Below are 18,647 nucleotides of genomic sequence, written 5' to 3'. Positions count from 1 at the left end.
TTATTAAGTAGTGTATTGTTTAGCCTCCATGTGTTTGTATTTCTTACAGATTTTTTCCTGTAATTGATACCTAGTCTCATAGTGTTGTGGTTGGAGAAGATATTGATACAATTTCAATTTTCTTAAATTTACCAAGGCTTGATTTGTGACCCAAGATATGATCTGTCTCGGAGAATGTTCCATGAGCACTTGGAAGAAAGTGTATTCTGTTGTTTTTGGATGGAATGTCCTATAAATATCAGTTAAGTCCATCTTGTTTATTTTATCATTTAAAGCTTGTGTTTCCTTATTTATTTTCACTTTGAATGATCTGTCCATTGGTGAAATTGGGGTGTTAAAGTCCCCTACTATGACTGTGTTACTGTCGATTTCCCCTTTTATGACTGTTAGTATCTGCCGTATGTACTGAGGTGCTCCTATGTTCGGTGCATAAATATTTACAATTGTTATATCTTCTTCTTGGATTGATCCCTTGATCATTATGTAGTGTTGTTCTTTGTCTCTTCTAATAGTCTTTGTTTTAAAGTCTAATTTGTCTAATATGAGAATTGCTACTCCAGCTTTATTTTGATTTCCATTTGCATGGAATATCTTTTTCCCTCACTTTCACTCTGTATGTGTCCGTAGGTCTGAAGTGGGTCTCTTGTAGACAGCATATATACGGGTCTTGTTTTTGTATCCATTCAGCCAGTCTATGTCTTTTGGTTGGAGCATTTAATCCATTTATATTTAAGGTAATTATCAATATGTATGTTCCTGTTACCATTTTCTTAATTGTTTTGGGTTTGTTATTGTAGGTCTTTTCCTTCTCTTAAGTTTCCTGCCTAGAGAGGTTCCTTTAGCGTTTGTTGTAAAGCTGGTTTGGTGGTGCTGAATTCTCTTAGCTTTTGCTTGTCTATAAAGGTTTTAATTTCTCTGTTGAATCTGAATGAGATTCTTCCTGGGTAGAGTAATCTTGGTTGTAGGTTTTTCCCTTTCATCATTTTAAATATGTCCTGCCACTCCCTTCTGGCTTGCAGAGTTTCTGCTGAAAGATCAGCTGTTAACCTTATGGGGATTCCCTTGTATGTTATTTGTTGGTTTTTCCTTGCTGTTTTTAATATTTTTTCTTTGTATTTAATTTTTGATAGTTTGATTAATATGTGTCTTGGCATGTTTCTCTTTGGATTTATCCTGTATGGGACTGTCTGTGCTTCCTGGACTTGATTGAGTATTTCCTTTCCCATATTAGGGAAGTTTTCAACTATAATCTCTTCAAATATTTTCTCAGTCCCTTTCTTTTTCTCTTCTTCTTCTGGGTCCCCTGGAATTCAAATATTGGTGCATTTAATGTTTTCCCAGAGGTCTCTGAGACTGTCCTCAATTCTTTTCATTCTTTTTTCTTTATTCTGCTCTGTGGTAGTTATTTCCATTATTTAATCTTCCAGGTCACTTATCAGTTCTTCTGCCTCAGTTATTCTGCTATTGATTCCTTCTAGAGAAATTTTAATTTCATTTACTTTGTTGTTTATCATTGCTTGTTTGCTTTTTTGTTCTTCTATGTCCTTGTTAAACATTTCTTGTATTTTCTCCATTCTATTTCCAAGATTTTGGATCACCTTTACTATCATTACCCTGAAATCTTTTTCAGGTAGACTGCCTATTTCCTCTACATTTGTTTGGTCTGGTGGGTTTTTACCTTGCTCCTTCATCTGCTGTGTGTTTCTCTGTGTTCTTATTTTGCTTAACTTACTGTGTTTGGGGTCTCCTTTTCGCCGGCTGCAGGTTCGTAGTTTTCGTTGTTTTTGGCATCTGTCCCCAGTGTCTAAGGTTGGTTCATTGGGTTGTGTAGGCTTCCTGGTGGAGGAGACTGGTGCCTGTGTTCTGGTGGATGAGGCTGGATCTTGTCTTTCTGGTGGGCAGGACCGCGTCCAGTGGTGTGTTTTGGGGTGTCTGTGACCTTATTATGGTTTTAGGCAGCCTCTCTTATAATGGGTGGGGTTGTGTTCCTGTCTTGCTAGTTTTTTGTAACTTGCTGGTCGTTGAGTGGATCTGGGTCTTAGCATTGAGATGGAGATCTCTGGGAGAGCTTTTGCCGTTTGATATTACGTGGAGCTGGGAGATCTCTGGTGGACCAATGTCCTGAGCTTGGCTCTCCCACCTCAGAGGCACAGGCCTGACACCTGGCCGGAGCACCAAGACCCTGTTAGCCACGTGGCTTTTGACTGAGCATTTTTATTCCTGTCTTAAGAAAATAATCAAGTATGGAGAAATATTTATGCACAGAGGTTTTCTTCAGTGTTATCTGGGTAGCGTCGGAGGGCAAGAGGAGTGGGGAGCCCTCAGGAAGAGAAGGAGGTGGCAGAGAAGGGGCTGCCCAGGGCTGCGTCTGCCGCAGCTGCAACCCCTCCGTGAGGAAGCACTTGTGTGTATGTACGTTCTTTTAAAACTTACTTTATATTTATCAAAGTTCCAGTGCACATACTTTTAAAAGTCATAGTATTACAAGGCTCATTATAAAAAATAGACTCCCCCATTTCTCTTTCTCTTAAAAGCACCACTTTTAGCTTTTAGGTGTTTCTTTTGCTCTTTACCTTCATGACCCTATACTGCATGCTTGTAGTGCTAATTCTTGATTTTTTTAGGTTTGAGGGTTTATCTACTGAATTGCTTATATTAAGATGAAAATTTAGCTCTTTTTCTCCTCCCACCTGTCCTACCTCCAACATATGCACACACCCTTTTGTCGATCCCTGTCATGCTGACACAGTCACAATAAAAGTTTGTTTAGGTCATTAGTGTCATTGTTATGACTAAGTAGATGAAGTGCACTATGAATGCCTTTTCTGCCTTAGTGCAATTTAGGAAAAGTCTACCTTTGGTAATAGTTGGAAATTATTTTACCCTAAATCCTTGAAGACATTGTGTTTTTTTTTTTCCAAGTTTCAAAGCTCATGTTGAGAAGTCTGAAGCCATTTTGATTCCTAATCTTTCTCTCTGGAAGATTTTAGGATCTTTTCTTTGTCCCCAGAATTTTGAAATTTCATGATGATGTGCCTTTGTGTGTTTGTTTCATCCCTTGTTTTTAACTTTCACTGTCCCTTCTCAGTTTGGAAACTTATGTTTTTCAATTCACTGAAATTTACTTGAATTATTTCTTTGATTCACTCCCGCCCCCCATGCTCCCCATATGCTTCCTTTTTCTGGTAACATCCCTTATTCAGATATTGGATCTCCTGGACTGATCATCTAGTTTTCTTTTTCTATGTTTCATCTTTCTGTACCATGCTCTATTTTCTGGGAGTTTTCCTCAGTTTTATCTTCCAACCCTTTCATTGAGTTTTTCATTTCTACCATTATATTTTTAATGCTGGAGAGTCCTTTCTAATGTTTGTTTAATTTTTCTGTAGAGCATGTGTTCTTGTTTTGTAGATGAAATATCTTACTTCTCTGAGGATAGATGGGTATATAAATAATGTATAAATTTTGTCATATACATTACATATATTTTTTCCCTCAAAATCTCATTTTCCTGCATAGTTGCTCTTCCCTCCAATTTTTTTTTTTTCTATTTGGATGTTTTGGCCTCTTATTTTAAAGGCCTTCCTCAGCTGTGTGGTGATCATTCACTACCCAGAGATGGATACTAAAAGGCTGACTGGGAGCTCTGTGTATTGACTGAGACCTCCTCTGAAAGGTGATCTGGATGGGGAAACTTTGTTGTCAGTGTCTTTAGGTCTTTGTCTTGGTCTTGTCAGATTCCTAGAGAGGAATCTCTGGTCTTCTCCTGGAGGTTATAAACCTGGCAGATAGGTTCTTAGAGCTAAGTGGGGGAAGAGAGCGGGAAGGGGGGTGTGGATCATATAATGTCTCAGCGTTTAGTGTGTAAACCTTCACTGATCCCCCTGTTCTCAAAATTGCTATCCTACCCTCAGTTGTCCTGGTGGCCTTTAATCCAGAGATTCTTCTTTCTGGTTTGTTTTAGCAGTATTATTCAGCACTTTATTCTTTTTTTTTCTCATAATAACATTGTTTGGGATTCAATAGTGATTCTTTTCTTTCTACAGGAAATTAGTTTTCCTGAACTTTTTGAAGGGATTGGGAAGGACAACATTTCTTTCTTCACAGCTCTGCAGTTCCATGTTCTGTTGTTTTCATGAAGTGTTAAAAATATGGCATTGTTCTGATGAGATCCCTTTGTTCTATCCCCTTCCCTCATTTTTATGGAGACCTTCCCTTTCCTTTGCTGCCATCATCCTTGTTTTTCTTACTTTAGATTCTATTCCCAACAGTGTCTCCTCATTGTAGGATTGTCCTGGTTATTTTTGAGAGTTCATAGGGTCTAGACTGCTTTAGCCCTTCCAGACTGTGCCACACAGTACAGTCAGTCTTGCACTCAGTTTGTGATGCTGTCCCCTGTTGGTCCTTTGCGCTTTTCAGTGGATGGTACTTGGCTCTTTTGGGATTCTCCTGTTTTTAGGTTTGTCAGACTCATTATGCTTCCCTCTGCTTCCACCCATACAGATGCTGTTACTGTGCAAGTCTTGCAGCTCTCAGTTTGTCCCCACTTACTTGTATCTTGTGGTTTTGGGGGATACTATGTCACTTAACATGTTGATATTAAGTCTTGTTGATATTAGTCTTGTTGATATTGTCTGTGCATTTTTGGATTTGCTATTTTAGTTGCTTTGCTACTCTTACAGAGGCTTCAAGGAGATGCCTGCATCACTGCCATCTTCCCACAACTCCTGATACATCTTTTTTTAGCCCCACCCTCATTCCCACCTCTGGGTGTCCTTTGTGACCTCAGTTTCTGAGCATTTTGGGAGTTCTGTAGTGTCAGTTTTGTTGCTTTTGTCTTTCTAATGCTTTTAAGATTCGGTTTTCTTGGTTACCATTCTCCTGCGATACAGTCTCCAATGTTTTGTTGTTACCTTCTTTCTCATTCTTGACTTTGTCATTTTAGTGGGGTTTTAGAAGTGAAGGAGAAGGAGATAAATGCGTATGTTCAAACAGGAGTTAGTATGTATTCTCTTATTTTATACATATGTATATATTTCCTACAGTGGCAATGTTTAACCACACTGTTAAAAACTGTTTTGGAGAAAATCTTTTTATGTTATGTCTCTATGAGTCCTATATGATTGGAATGAAATTTGCCTTTAGTACAGAAACTTACTTCTTATAGGCTCCCGTGGTACTAGTGTATTAGCTCTGAAACTCAGTGTAATATTCACCTTTCTTCCTCTCTAGATGGCTTTGAAATGTGTAAAACTAAGCTACATCTGATGAAATTCTGCTGAGACATTGTATACGGTATAGTCTTTCTGTCAACAGCTAAATTCACAGGTTTTATGACCTCCTTGAAGATCAGATATTCTCAGCCAGAGGGAGAAATAATTTCTAGGAATATTTTTAGGATCCAAGTTAGATTATTTGTAGAAATGAGTTGTGTTTCATCCTCTTTTTCTGCTCTACTCAGAATACTTTTTACATTGAAAATGTTTTAATGCGTGTACATTCATGCAACAAAATTCTTGGTAGGTATTTCCAAGAATTGACTGGTTGGGTTTTTGTTTTATAGTTTTTTAATGTTTTAATAAATAATTAATTGGAGGTTTGTTTTTTTTCCCCGCAGCTTTACTGAGGTATAATTGGCAAAATTGTATTATGTTTAAGACACATAATGTGATGATTTGATATATGTACACATTGTGAAATAATTACCACAATCAAGTTAATTAACAGATCTGAAAACCCTCACATAGTTGCCATTTTAGAGGTTTATTTTAATCATCTTTGTATCCCCAGTGCCTGGAATGTAGTAGGGGTTTGGTAAATCTTTGTCAAGCTCAATTAAAGTTATTGCCAAAATTTGAAGAATCAGCTCTCTTGATTATAGCACTTAGAGTTGTGAAAGTTGAGGTCTGTTTTGGTAATTTTTCTTAAAAATTTTATTTATTTATTTATTTTTGGCTGTGTTGGGTCTTCGTTTCTGTGCGAGGGCTTTCTTTAGTTGTGGCAAGCGGGGGCCACTCTTCATCACCGTGCGCGGCCCTCTCACTGTCACGGCCTCTCTTGTTGAGGAGCACAGGCTTCAGACGTGCAGGCTCAGTTGTTGTGGCTCACGGGCTTAGTTGCTCCACGGCATGTGGGATCTTCCCAGACCAGGGCTTGAACCCGTGTCCCCTGCATTGGCAGGCAGATTCTCAACCACTGTGCCACCAGGGAAGCCCTGTTTTGGTAGTTTTTGATCTTTTACCTTGATGTAAATAAAGCCCAAGTAGTAGCTGTGTTTACCTGAGCCAATGAATGAGAATATATTGATTCTTAGAAGTATAAAAAGATTCTTTAGCATTTTTTAAAATTTAAATTTATATAGCTGAAAAAGTTCCAGTGTGCATACATTGCAAAAATTATAGCTAATTGTAGAGACATACCCAAACTTAACCTTTATACATGTGACTGATAATGCTAGTGGAAGTTTAGCTATTATATAAGGTGATTCAACTAGCACAGTATGTTTGAGGTCAACAAAAAAGGTATCCTTGTCATCATTGCCTTATCAGAAAGCATCTGCAACAAAAGCTGCTAAGAGGCTAGTCTTCATTTCCCCTCAGTGATTGTCAAATTCTTTGTTATATCTGCTCAGGAAGGCTCTGACTTCTTGGTGTGTGGAGGGTAGCAGTAAGAACCTCAGTCAGGAGTGAACATTGAATCAGACACAGCTGGGAATGGCAGTGCCAGTCAACCTGGAAGAGCTGTTAATAACAGCCACTGATCCTCTAGTCCAGTAAAGCCCAGACAGTAGGAGGAGGGAGCCAGAAGGTTCCTAGTGGTAGCAGTCCAGTGTATTTTATGTTTAGTCACACAGGATGCCATTTTTCCTGATATGATTTGGGGAGCCAGAAAGCTTCTGTTTCTTCCCCCTACCTCAGCATATCTTATTGCGCTCTTAAAATACTGAAGTTCCCATTTCATCCTCTTTAGAACTACTCTCACTTCAGCTCCTCTTCTAAGGTCCCTTGCTCTCATACAAGATACCCTGCTTCTGTGAATGAACACTCAGACAGAAAAGATGGAGATATCTGAGAGCCAGGGCTCGGTGGGGCTGGGAGGGTGATTGCTAAATGTGGAGGACAGAGGAGTAAAGAAAGGGGGTAAGAGAGGTGAATTTCTTTTACAATTTTGCCTAAGCCCAGTAAGAAAAGCCTTAAAGGCATTTCTACTGTTTAACCTTCACCAGTCAAAAAGGAGATCCAGAATATTACTAATGTGCATACCTGAGATGGTGGCTGCTTTTTCATTATCTTTTTATTCCTAATATTAAAAAATAGAAGAAAATTCTGTGGGAGACTCCCTGATTGCCCACAGCTCAGAAGTCTAGCTTCAGGCTCTCTGGCTCCCTGGGCTGTTTCTTTGAATATCTTTCTAAACGTTTTTCCCTACTGTTCTTTCTATGTATCCTGTTCCAGTCGGATTGAACTATGAACAGGTACCTGTAATCTTTCTACATTTTCCTGCTCCTGTGCTTTAACTCTAGCATTCATTCTCTTTGTTTGAAGTGCCCTTCTCAGTTTGTGAATCATAGTTCCAGCTCATTTCTCAAGTCTACTTTGAACGCATTGTCTCCAACATTGCAATCTCTTCTCTTTCTCTTGTATCTGAGGAGTTCTTCCTGGAGTGCCATGTGAAAAATAATGTACTATATCACTTTTGTCATTTTGAGGATTGCATTAGGGGCTAGGTAAGATCTCTGAAGCTCAGAAATTCCACGACCTGGTTTGAAGCTGCTCTGGTCAACTGACCTTCCCAGGCAGTAGGGCCAGTAGGATTCAGTAGCTTCAGTGGAGCCAGAATCTGGACACTTGGCCTAACTTGTGAAGTTTAGAAATCTGTGAATATGTAATTGGGATAATTTTCTTTGGAAAATTTAATCAGATGGTGAGCTCATGAACATATTGTGACTTTTCTCTATCTTCTGGTATAATTAACTGCTCTCCAAGGAACTGAAGAAAACAGACTTTATTTAGGAGGAAAAATATTTTATTTTGCCCATAGTCAAGTTAATTAACCCCAGCTTTTCTCTTCTCTGTCTGTAAAATGGGAATACTGTATTCTTATTTGGTTCTCTTCTTTATTTTACTGAAGTGCCATGAGGATGAAAGACTTTAGACAAGCGAGTGATACACCTCCACCTCTCTAATGGGATATTATGGGGAAAGGGTTATAGCAGACTTATTTCTCTGATATTCAGGTATGGAATTGGCAATCAGAGGAATATGTCTTTCTGCAAGCCCATCAGGAAACTGTGAAAGACTTTAGACTCTTGAAAAATTCAAGACTGCTTTCCTGGTCGTTTGATGGAACAGTGAAGGTAATTTGAAGCACACATTTCTTTTAAAAAAGTATTCTAATATTGATCGCATTGATTATATCATGACAGCCAAAAGCAGGTGGCTGATATGTAAATACTTAAAATTTTAAATTTATAAAATAGAAATGCCTGTTTTCTGTCTACTGCAGTCATCTATCTGCTGTGTGTTTATGAGCATTTGTAATAAAAGGCACTTAACGAGGTCAGAACAACCAATGTGCTAAAGCTCTTGGTTTATAGGATGTCTTCTGGCTGTTTATGCTCAGTAAGACAAAATGTTCTTAATTGTCAACTTCTGAGTTTTTCTTTGAAGGTATGGAATATTATTACTGGAAGAATAGAAAAAGACTTTGTCTGTCATCGGGATACAGTTCTTTCTTGTGATATTTCTCCTGATGCAACCAAGTATTCTTCTACCTCTGCTGACAAGACTGCAAAGGTAGGCCAGTCGGTTGAAAGGTGCATGAGTAAGACCTTGGTATTTGTTATGTATTATGAGTCCAACTAATGTGTAAAACAGAATAATAAGTTTCTGTCTACATGTCTCATTTTGTGAATTTTTGGAGGATGCCCATTGACATTTAGTTTGTGTCAAATAGATTAAGTGAATGACATTGAGGATTTTTGATTTCTCCCTTACTGATAACTTTTGTCTGTTAGTAATCAAAGGCAGTGTCTACTGAATATTTTAGGCAATAAAAAGCATTGAAAGAGATTTACATTTAATTGTACACCCACAGTAAATTTTTTTGTAATTGATGTAAATCGATGCTTTTAAAAATCACATTCCAGTGAAATGATGCTCCCTGGTTGGGGACATTGAATACTCCATTCTCCATTCTCTTCTTTTTTCTCCATCTTTGTTAATGGCATCATTATCTACCCGTCTTTCCAAACTGTGAACACTGGAGTTGCCTGGGACTCTCCTGTCTTTTGTGCTCTATTGATTACTCCTCAGTGTCTCCTGGATCCTTGTTCTCTTCCTTGTCTCCACCCTGAAGAACAGGCTCTCCTTTTTTATTGGTGGACCTGCCACTGGTCTGTACTTCCTCTGGTTTATCTTCCCTACTGCTGCCCGAGTTCCCTGTTGAAACTCCTCTGTGACCTGATGGTTTATAAGCTCAACTCCTTAGCCCATCACCACCTCTTTCTGCTACATTGTTCCCTCTGTACCAGACTACTTCTACTTCCATCTTTTTGTGTGCACTGTTAACTTTCACTTGATACAACCTTGTATCCTTTTTTACCTGGAAGCATTATGACTCATTCTTCTAGACCTGGATTTAAGGTCAGTCCTTCAGTGAACCCTTTCCTGGCCCTCAGGCAGGATTAGCTGCTCCACCCTCAGTGTTCCTATTACATATTACTCATGTTAATTTACTTCATACCACTGTTGGCTCAAACATTTATGATTAAACTAGAAACTTTTCAAGGACAGACACTGAATCCAGTTATCTTTGCACCACCAGTTCTTTGCTCACAGTGCCTGGAACACATTTTCAGTTTAAGCTTGTTAAATGGTGATGACAGAACCACCAGGGAGAATATTGGAAGGCAAAGAACAGCCTTTGGCTGCTAAGATAGTAGGATGGTATAGGGACTAACCTTTAAAGTACTCTTGCCGTACGTTAGGCCCTTTGCTAGGAATTTCAGTCTCTACTATCTCATTTAATTTTCACTCTGTAGGTGCTATTGTCTCCATCATACAGATGAAGAAACTGAAGCCAGAGAAGCTTATGTGGGTTGTCCTAGGCCAAGGAACTAGTAAATAGGGGAGCCAGGACTCCACTCAAGTCTGCTGTACTCCATAGACTGCTTTGCTATTCTTCCTTCTAAGTCTAAAGTTAAGGAAGCTGTGACTTTGATCCTTGAGCTTAAGTTTACTTGAGTAATTAAAGGGAAACTCTAAAAAATGAACCAGGTTGCTAGTTGGCATTTGGGCCTCTCATGAAAGTTTATGAACTGTTGAATGTTAGAACTTCATATGATTGAATTTATGGCTAACTAGCACTCGAGGCAGGGTTTATAGATGCTTATTTCGAGTGTATTTACTATCCCTAAACAATCTGAATTGCCTTCCAGATTTGGAGTTTTGAACTCCTTTCCCCTCTTCATGAATTGAGAGGCCACAAAGGCTGCGTGCGCTGCTCTGCCTTCTCTGTGGACAGTACCCTGTTGGCAACTGGAGATGACAACGGAGAGATCAGGGTAGGGTGTTTGCTGACATGAAAGCACTGCTCTCCTTATAGCTTTGGCTAGCCCCCTGTACCATATCTGGGGCCTTTGTTAATGTGACAGGGAAGCACAGGCCCTAGGGTTCTGGTTGGATGAGGCATTCTTTGTTCTGTTTCTTATGCACGTTGTGTTCACAGCTGCACTTCACTGCAGAAAAGAATTCATTTTAGAGTTAAAGTGAAGCATTTCCCATGTATGTGAGGAGGCAGATGCCCTAGTTATTTGCAGTTGGTTCTGTGCTGTTAGCTTGAGAATGATTCATCTAAATTCTTGGACCTGAACCAAAGATTGTTTTTAGTGGCAGAATGTGAGGAAAATAATTTTTGTAAATTGTTGTCTAGATTATAAATGAATTGCAATTCTGCTGTTTCCTGCACTGAAAGGTCTCTTTAGCACTATATCCATTAGGTAGTCAACATTTAGAGTGGAGCCTATTGCCATCCTCGTGGGATTGTCTGCCTCTGGTTGTGTTAGAAGGATTGGGCGGTTGATGGAAAAAGTTTGGGCATTGGGGGTGGCTGCTTTGGTAACTGGTATAATCAGGAGAGTCTTGTTTTTTGTATGTTATTTTGTTCGTTTTTTACGAAGCAGGAATTAAAATTCAAGGAATAGGTAGGTGTATAATGCAGAAGAATGAGACAGTATGCATTATGCAGGAATAGGGGCATTATCAGATAGGCTTTCCAGGAAAATTAAGATTCTCTTGCTTGAGGACTAAGTAACCAACCTTCTGTATACCATTCTCATAAATGCCATGCCAGCTGAAGGGGCAGGACTGCTTTGGGAACATTCATTTTGCTCTGAGTTCTCACCTCTGGATGAAAGGGCTCTTTTACTGGTTATGAGGCAGTGTTTCATTTTCCAGAAACCCCTAAAGGTAAAAATTGTCTCTTTAAATAAGGGTTATTTAAAAATTTTTCTTTAGTACATTAAAATTTTCTGTTTTTCTTGATTTTTCAAAATATAGGAAAGCTATTAATTTTTTATATATATATCTTCTATCCAGCTATCTTACTGAATTCTTTATAATCAGTTTTTCCATTTGATTCTCTTGGATTTCCCAGGGGACATTTACAAATGATGATTTTGATTATTTTCTTTTGCTATTTATGCCTCTGTTTTTCTTATTCTGATGTATAATTTCTTTGAAAAATTAGAGTACTGCTCATATATTAAGTATCACTGGAAATAAATGAAAATATTAGTATCTATAAGTAATTGGGTTGTTTTTAAGAGCTTAGTAAACTAATCTTAGTGAATGTATGTGTATATGCTTGCTTGCTTGTTTATTTTATACATATAAAATATAAAAAATACATATATGTTAAGTCCCAGTAAAGTTTTATATATATATATATATATATATATATAAAACTTTACTGGGACTTAACTATTTAAAATATATATACTTTAGGTGTTTGAATAGTGTCTGTCAATATTCTTAGTGGTAGATCCTGAACTAGAATTCTTTGTTCTTTTGAGGTAGTTTATTTGTTAGGCCTTTTTTGTTTATTCCTTGCTTCTCCCATCATACTCTTTTTTTTTTGAATTTTAAAAATTTTTGGTTGCGTTGGGTCTTCGTTGCTGCATGTGGGCTCTCTCTAGTTGCGGTCTCTAGTTGTGGCGAGCGGGGGCTACTCTTCATTGAGGTGCGCAGGCTTCTCATTGCGGTGGCCTCTCATCGCAGGGCACGGGCTCTAGGTGCGTGGGCTTCAGTAGTTGCAGCACGCAGGCTCAGTAGTTGTGGCTCACGGGCTCTAGAGCGCAGGCTCAGTAGTTGTGGCTTGCAGGCTCTAGAGCGCAGGTTCAGTAGTTGTGGTGCACGGGCTGAGTTGTTCCACTGCATGTGGGATCTTCCCAGACCAGGGCTCAAACCCCTGTCCCTTGCATTGGCAGGCGGATTCTTAACCAGTGAGCCACCAGGGAAGCCCCATACTCCTTTTATTCAGTGGAAGAGTCACAGTATTCTAATCAGTCACTCTAAGTCATTTTGTTATATATTTTGGAGTATAGTTAATGATAAATATTGTAAGTAATGCATTTTAATTATAATTAGTAGTTTTTAAAAATTTGCACAGGAGAGAATGTAATCTAAAAAAATTCCTAAGGTATCACTGAATTGTAATTATATTTTTAAGAAAGATTTCCAAATATGTTCCAAATGAGATAGATATATAAAACTTCTGAGTAACCCTGTTAATGAACTGTGTATCGTTTTTATAGATATGGAATGTCTCAAATGGTGAGCTTCTTCATTTGTTTGCTCCGATTTCAGTAGAAGAAGGAGCTGCTACTCACGGAGGCTGGGTGACTGACCTTTGCTTTTCTCCAGATAGCAAAATGCTTGTTTCTGCTGGAGGATATCTTAAGGTAAGGGTTTCTCAAAGACTGAAAGAAAAGAACAGCCTGTATCCTACTTTCCAAATTATTTTCACTTCCTGTGTCTCAGTTGGGCCTCGTACAACCCATCAGAGAGGAAGGGTGATTACTGTTATCCCGTTCTGAGTGATGAAACTGAGATCTGCAAGGCTGCATTCTTCAGGTCTCTTGGAAGTTTTGATGACAGTGTTAGGGATGTTCTGAGTCCAGAGCTCTCATCCTGCCCCAAACAAAGTCTTAGGTGATCAGAATGACTAGAAAGTGGGGTGTTTAACTTAATTTGATTTTCTACTTCACTAATTGTGAGCTATGTTGGTTGAGTCTTTAAAAAAATTTATTTGTGAAATTTCCTTTCTTAAGTATTAGTGGTAATAGTAGTGGTAGTTGTGGTAGTAATAATAAAAATAGCAGCGGCAGCATGTTGCTTTATAGTTTACAAAATGCTTTACTTACATCATCTTATTAGCCAGCTTTGCGAGGCTTAAATTTTATCATTCTTGGTTTGTAGGTGAGGAAACTGATGCTCACAGAGGTTGTGAATTTCCTAAAATTACTTAGTAGATTGCCTTATACAAACTTATTATTAGCAAATACTGAGGCCACAGTTGAGCGTGTTGTGGTGCCTCAGGGTCATTTTTTGGTGCTTGCATCTTTTTATCCATCCACTCACTAAGAATGTATTAAGTGCCCACTGTGTGCTGGCACTGCTACGTGGCACAATGTTTAAGACTTGGTTCTTGCCCAGGTGGTTGACAGTCTTTGGAGGAAGCAGACAGTAAATAAATAAAGTCTCTAAGTCTAAGAGGGGTTCTGGGACACATTTGCATAAGGATAGTAGAGGCACAAAGGAGAGGACAGTTCTACCTTTGGGAGTTAGCAGAGGCTTCCATTGGAGGGGAATGCTTGAGCTGAGTCTTGAGTAGTGATTTACTTGTAAAAGGGGTTGAAGATGATACTGTGTATTGTACTGATCACTTAAAATAGATCCCTAATGAATTAGACCCTAATGAATTAGATCTTACGATACTGTTTTTTCTTACTGAAAACATTCAACTGTAGGAGATGATTCTGATTAATTGTCTAATACAGTATAGATGTTCAAAAATATTTGAATGACTGAATTGAAGTTTTTGGTTATATGGGACCTATGTAGATGCACTTTTATTTAATGTAAAAATCTAGCTTATAAAAAAGATAAATCAGAGGGCAGTTTTTAGCTCTATGAGAGGATGTATGTTATGATTCCTTTACAGGTTTACATTGAAAATACAATGCTGCTTACAAGATGTTGCATTAACCTGTACCTAAATAAAGGTACACCTTTATTTAGTTATTAGGGGATTGTGAGACTATCACCACTTGTCCTCCTTTAGTGTAGAGATAAACTGCACTCTTAGTCTGTTCTGAGGATGATTCTTAGAGGAGCGACATTGCTGTCTTTGTGTTGGAAGCTGGGAGTCTTCAGCCGTATTAACTGCTGAAAAACTTAACTGCTCAGCTTTGACACTGAGCTTCTAGAGACCATGTCTTTTGATGCTCTGGGCACCATAGAAGGGTATCACATAATTGTGAGTCTGGCTTACAAGATATGATAAGAGATCAGTGACTAGATTTCCAGAGTTCCTGGAGAACCTTGAAAAATAAACAGCAGAATCGATGTCTGTACTGTTGAAGTTATATCTTCAGGGTGAAAGAGCCTATAGCCTATATATTCAGTCTGTATATTTCAGTGGCAATCAGGCTGTTCTTCCTTCTGGTTTGATTACTAGCATGGTTAAACTGGTTGTGATATAGCCCAGCCTGCATCTACCCAGCATGTTCATGAGACTATCTAAGAGCACAGAGCAAATTAAAAGTAAAAAGGAACAGCTGCTGTAATGTCCAAGAAAATAGGCCTTTTGAGTCTGTTTACTTTATAATCCAAACTGTATGAATTGAATGTCAGTAAGATAAAGTAGGTATCCAGTAGCTAAAAAGCTCTTAACTTTCAAAATTATTCCTATTTATAAGTAAAAAATAATGTAATTTACTTGTGTTATGCCACAGAGTACATACTGTTAGAATGACAAGAAATCCACATTAATTCATACTCATGAGGAGAAAGGCTGATTTGAAATATGAAATACATGATGATAAATTCAGGTTTTCCATTACGTAGAGGCGACAGAATATAAAGGTCAGGAGTGTGAGACTTGGGGCAGACTACCTGAATTCAAAGCCTGGATCTGCCACTCGGTAGCTTTGTGATCTTGCACAAGGAGATTTAGCCTCTACTTTCTCATCTGTAAAATGGGTGTAATAATAACACCTACCTCATAGGGTTGGGAGGGTTAAAGGAGTTAATACAAGTAAAATACTTATACATGGTGGCACATAGTGTACCCTGAGTAAATGTTAGCTATCTATCTTTTAAAAATTGAAGTATAGTTGATTTACAGTGTTTCAGTTGTACAGCAAAGTGACTCAGATATATACATATATAATATATATTACAATATAATATATATATTATAATATTATATATATATATATTCTTTTTCAGATTGTTTTCCATTATAGGTTATTACAAGATGTTGAATATAGTTTCCTGGGCCATACAGTAGGTCCTTGTTGTTTATCTATTTTATATATAGTAGTTTGTATCTGTTAATCCCAAATTCCCAATTTATCCCTCCTTCCAAAAATATCCCTGCTATTTTTTTTAAATTTACTTTATTCCTTAAAGCAGATTTAGTTTCTCAGCAAAACTGAATGGAAAGTACAGAGTTCCCATATACCCACCCCTTCCCCACGTGCAAGCTTCCCCCACTGTCAACATCCCCCACCAGAGGGTACATTTGTTACAGCTGATGAATGTTCATTGACATGTCATTATCACCCAAAATCCGTAATTTCTATTAGAGTTCACTCTTGGTGTTGTACAGTCTGTGAATTTTGACAAATGTATAACGACACGTGTCCACCATTGTAGTATTACACAGAGTAGTTTCACTGCCCAGAAGTCCCCTGCATAAGTCCTATTTAATATCATTGTCTTTTAGTCCATATTCACATTAGTGGCTGGGGTAGTGTTTCCAAGTCGAGTGGTCTGTTTTAATAGAGGGAAAGGCAGTGGGTGCACTAGGTTTGGAAGCCAGATAACTCTTCCACCTCTGCCACCTGCTAGTGGTGTTGTCCACAGTGACAAGGCCTTTCTTCTCTTTCAACCCTGGTTTCCTTACTTGTTAAGTGAGGCAGTTGGACTAGGTGATCTCTAAGGGCCTTACTACCTCTACGATTTGCCTCTAGCGACTGCTATTTTATAAAGCAAAATTGTTAGTCCTGGAAAATTTCAAGTTAGTACATATTGCTTCATTGAGGTTTACTTAAGTCCACAAGGTATACTTTTACCAGTTACCATTACTAATAACTAATATTAGTGTAACTAATAACTAATGAATAGTTGACCCAGTCACACGAGCAAGGCGGAATGCTAGGCATTGCCACGGACACAGAAGTGATCATTGCATTCATAATACTCAGAATCTTGATGTACCTGAGGCCTTTTCAAAAGGTGTTCATGTACATGGTCTCTTTTGCCTTCATCTTAGTTGTGAGATATGTAGGTAAACTTCATGATCTCCATTTAGTAAAGGAATATAAATATTGTTGTAATCTTAGTGAATTCAGTAATTGGGAAGAGAAAGGAAGGACTTGGCCAGAGCACCTGCTACATTTGAGATGTTCAGTATTTATTTAGTAAATAAATGTATAGACTTTTAAATAAAAAACTTGGTCATGGGCTCTTGAATCACTCCTGGTGAAAGGGAAGATTCAGTAGAGAGAACATTCTATCCTGCAGCCCGTATTATCAGTAGTCTTGATATCTGCCAAAATTCCTGTCCATTTCTGCAAAGGGGCATTTTTAGAGAAGAGAGGGTCATTCTTTCCATTCCACTGAGAAGGATATGCGGACAGGAGAATTCAGTCCAGCCATGGCCATAATGGGCTTTGTGTAGCCTTCTGTCTGCAGCTCTGAGTAGGCTGCATGTTTCTCCAGCATGCCTTACAGTGGGTTTAGGTGTAGGGTAGCTGTGAGGCAGTCACCAGGGTTAATCAGGAATGGTGGACTGGGTTGATAATACTATATTCAGCATTAACCCTTAGACATCCTTCCTGGTGTTTGCTTTAGTTTGGGAGTGGGGAGGTGATGGGGTGAAGGATCCAGTTGGCACTGCAGATTGTCTCACACTATAATTGCCAACCTAATAAGAATTTTATTTTTCTCTGAACAGTGGTGGAATGTTGTCACTGGGGAATCCTCACAGACCTTCTACACAAATGGAACCAATCTTAAGAAAATACATGTGTCCCCTGACTTCAAAACATATGTGACTGTTGATAATCTTGGCATTTTATATATTTTAAAGATTTTAGAGTAAAATAGTTAAGCAGTGATGTAAGTTGAACTCTTTTAATTTTTAATTGGAAAAAAAAATCCTAATGAAACTGTATTTCAACTTTTTATAAAGCTGTGAATTGTTTTGCAGTATTGCATTCATTACGAAAGTGTTTGTGGTTGGATGAATACTATTAATGTAGCTTTTCCCAAATGAACACACCTTTAATCTTACTTTTCATAGTCATCATCATTTTTAACAGTTTGTCCTTAAGATACAAATGAAAATGTAAATATGTACCTTGTTATACCACTGGTAAAATTCTCCCTCGATGCATTCAAATTGGTTGACATAATTAATGAGAATAATTTGAAGGAAATATATATTTTAATAATATTATTATTATGCAGGCTGTGCCTCAGGGTAGTAGTGGCTTGATTTCTGAACCACATTTACCCCAAGGGGGTATGGTTCTCACAAATATAATCTCAGAACTTATGTGCACCCCTTAAACTTGCTTTAAAAATATTGTGTCTACGTGCACAGTTTGCAAAATTTCCTTTAATTCACTTGATAAATGAGTCTTAGCTTTCACAAGTAATCTCTGTGAAGCAAAAGTTACGTGTGTTGGAGTGAGTAGATTTTGTTGGTCTACCTTTTCTCATTAGCTGATGGCAGCCCCGGGCTGGACCTGGACTCTAGCAGTCAGTCTCTGAACTGGGCACTCTCCTGCTTTCTCTGGTTTTTTACATACCAGACTTCATACTTGACTGAACTTAACCTTTCTTAATCCTCACTTTTCTCTCTTTTTTTTTAAAGTAATTGCTCCACAGTTAAATGTTAGTAAATCTGAATAATTGGCGAGGAACCAATTTTAATCATAATTTTTAACAACAGAATTTTTCCAAGATATAGAAAATAGTAAAAAATAATTTTCTGGGCTTCCCTGGTGGCGCAGTGGTTGAGAGTCCGCCTGCCGATGCAGGGGACACGGGTTCATGCCCCGGTCCGGGAAGATCCCACATGCCGCGGAGCGGCTGGGCCCGTGAGCCATGGCCGCTGACCCTGCGCATCTGGAGCCTGTGCTCCACAACGGGAGAGGCCACAACAGTGAGAGGCCTGCGTACCGCAAAAAAAAAAAAAAAAAGTCTTCTAATTCCATTTACTTTTAGATGAACGTCATTGCCAGTGCTTTTCTCTTAGTGAATTTCAAGAGAATTCTCTGTGGTTTTCTACACAGTACTGGAAGAGTCATTGTGACTGCAAGATGTCACCTTTAACCTTCCAGCCAGTCTGTT

The 18,647-nt window shown here is 38.4% G+C and overlaps 1 protein-coding gene across 14 annotated transcripts in view; it reads left to right on the top strand.

Annotated features, from left to right (window-relative positions):
- Positions 1 to 18,647, top strand: part of APAF1 (apoptotic peptidase activating factor 1) — a 107,961-nt gene that overhangs the window by 73,348 nt on the left and 15,966 nt on the right. For 11 of the 14 annotated variants that reach the window (XR_003005076.1, XR_003005074.1, XR_003005077.1 and 8 more), the window contains 4 exons: positions 8,237 to 8,356; positions 8,670 to 8,795; positions 10,439 to 10,564; positions 12,815 to 12,961. Coding sequence is in view for 9 of the 14 variants with exons in the window: in XM_024758907.1 (XP_024614675.1) it covers positions 8,237 to 8,356; positions 8,670 to 8,795; positions 10,439 to 10,564; positions 12,815 to 12,961 (519 nt within the window). In the remaining 5 variants the exon portion in view is untranslated. Of the gene's footprint in view, positions 1 to 8,236; positions 8,357 to 8,669; positions 8,796 to 10,438; positions 10,565 to 12,814; positions 12,962 to 17,244; positions 18,337 to 18,647 lie in introns of those variants that run through there. The other 3 variants (XR_003005075.1, XM_024758908.1, XM_024758911.1) reach the window with 3 other exon arrangements.

This window comes from Neophocaena asiaeorientalis, unplaced genomic scaffold, assembly GCF_003031525.2.
Source record: "Neophocaena asiaeorientalis asiaeorientalis breed wild unplaced genomic scaffold, Neophocaena_asiaeorientalis_V1.1 scaffold344, whole genome shotgun sequence".
In the NCBI taxonomy this organism is placed as follows: Eukaryota; Metazoa; Chordata; class Mammalia; order Artiodactyla; family Phocoenidae; genus Neophocaena; species Neophocaena asiaeorientalis.
This window is presented reverse-complemented; position numbering and strand designations above follow the sequence as displayed.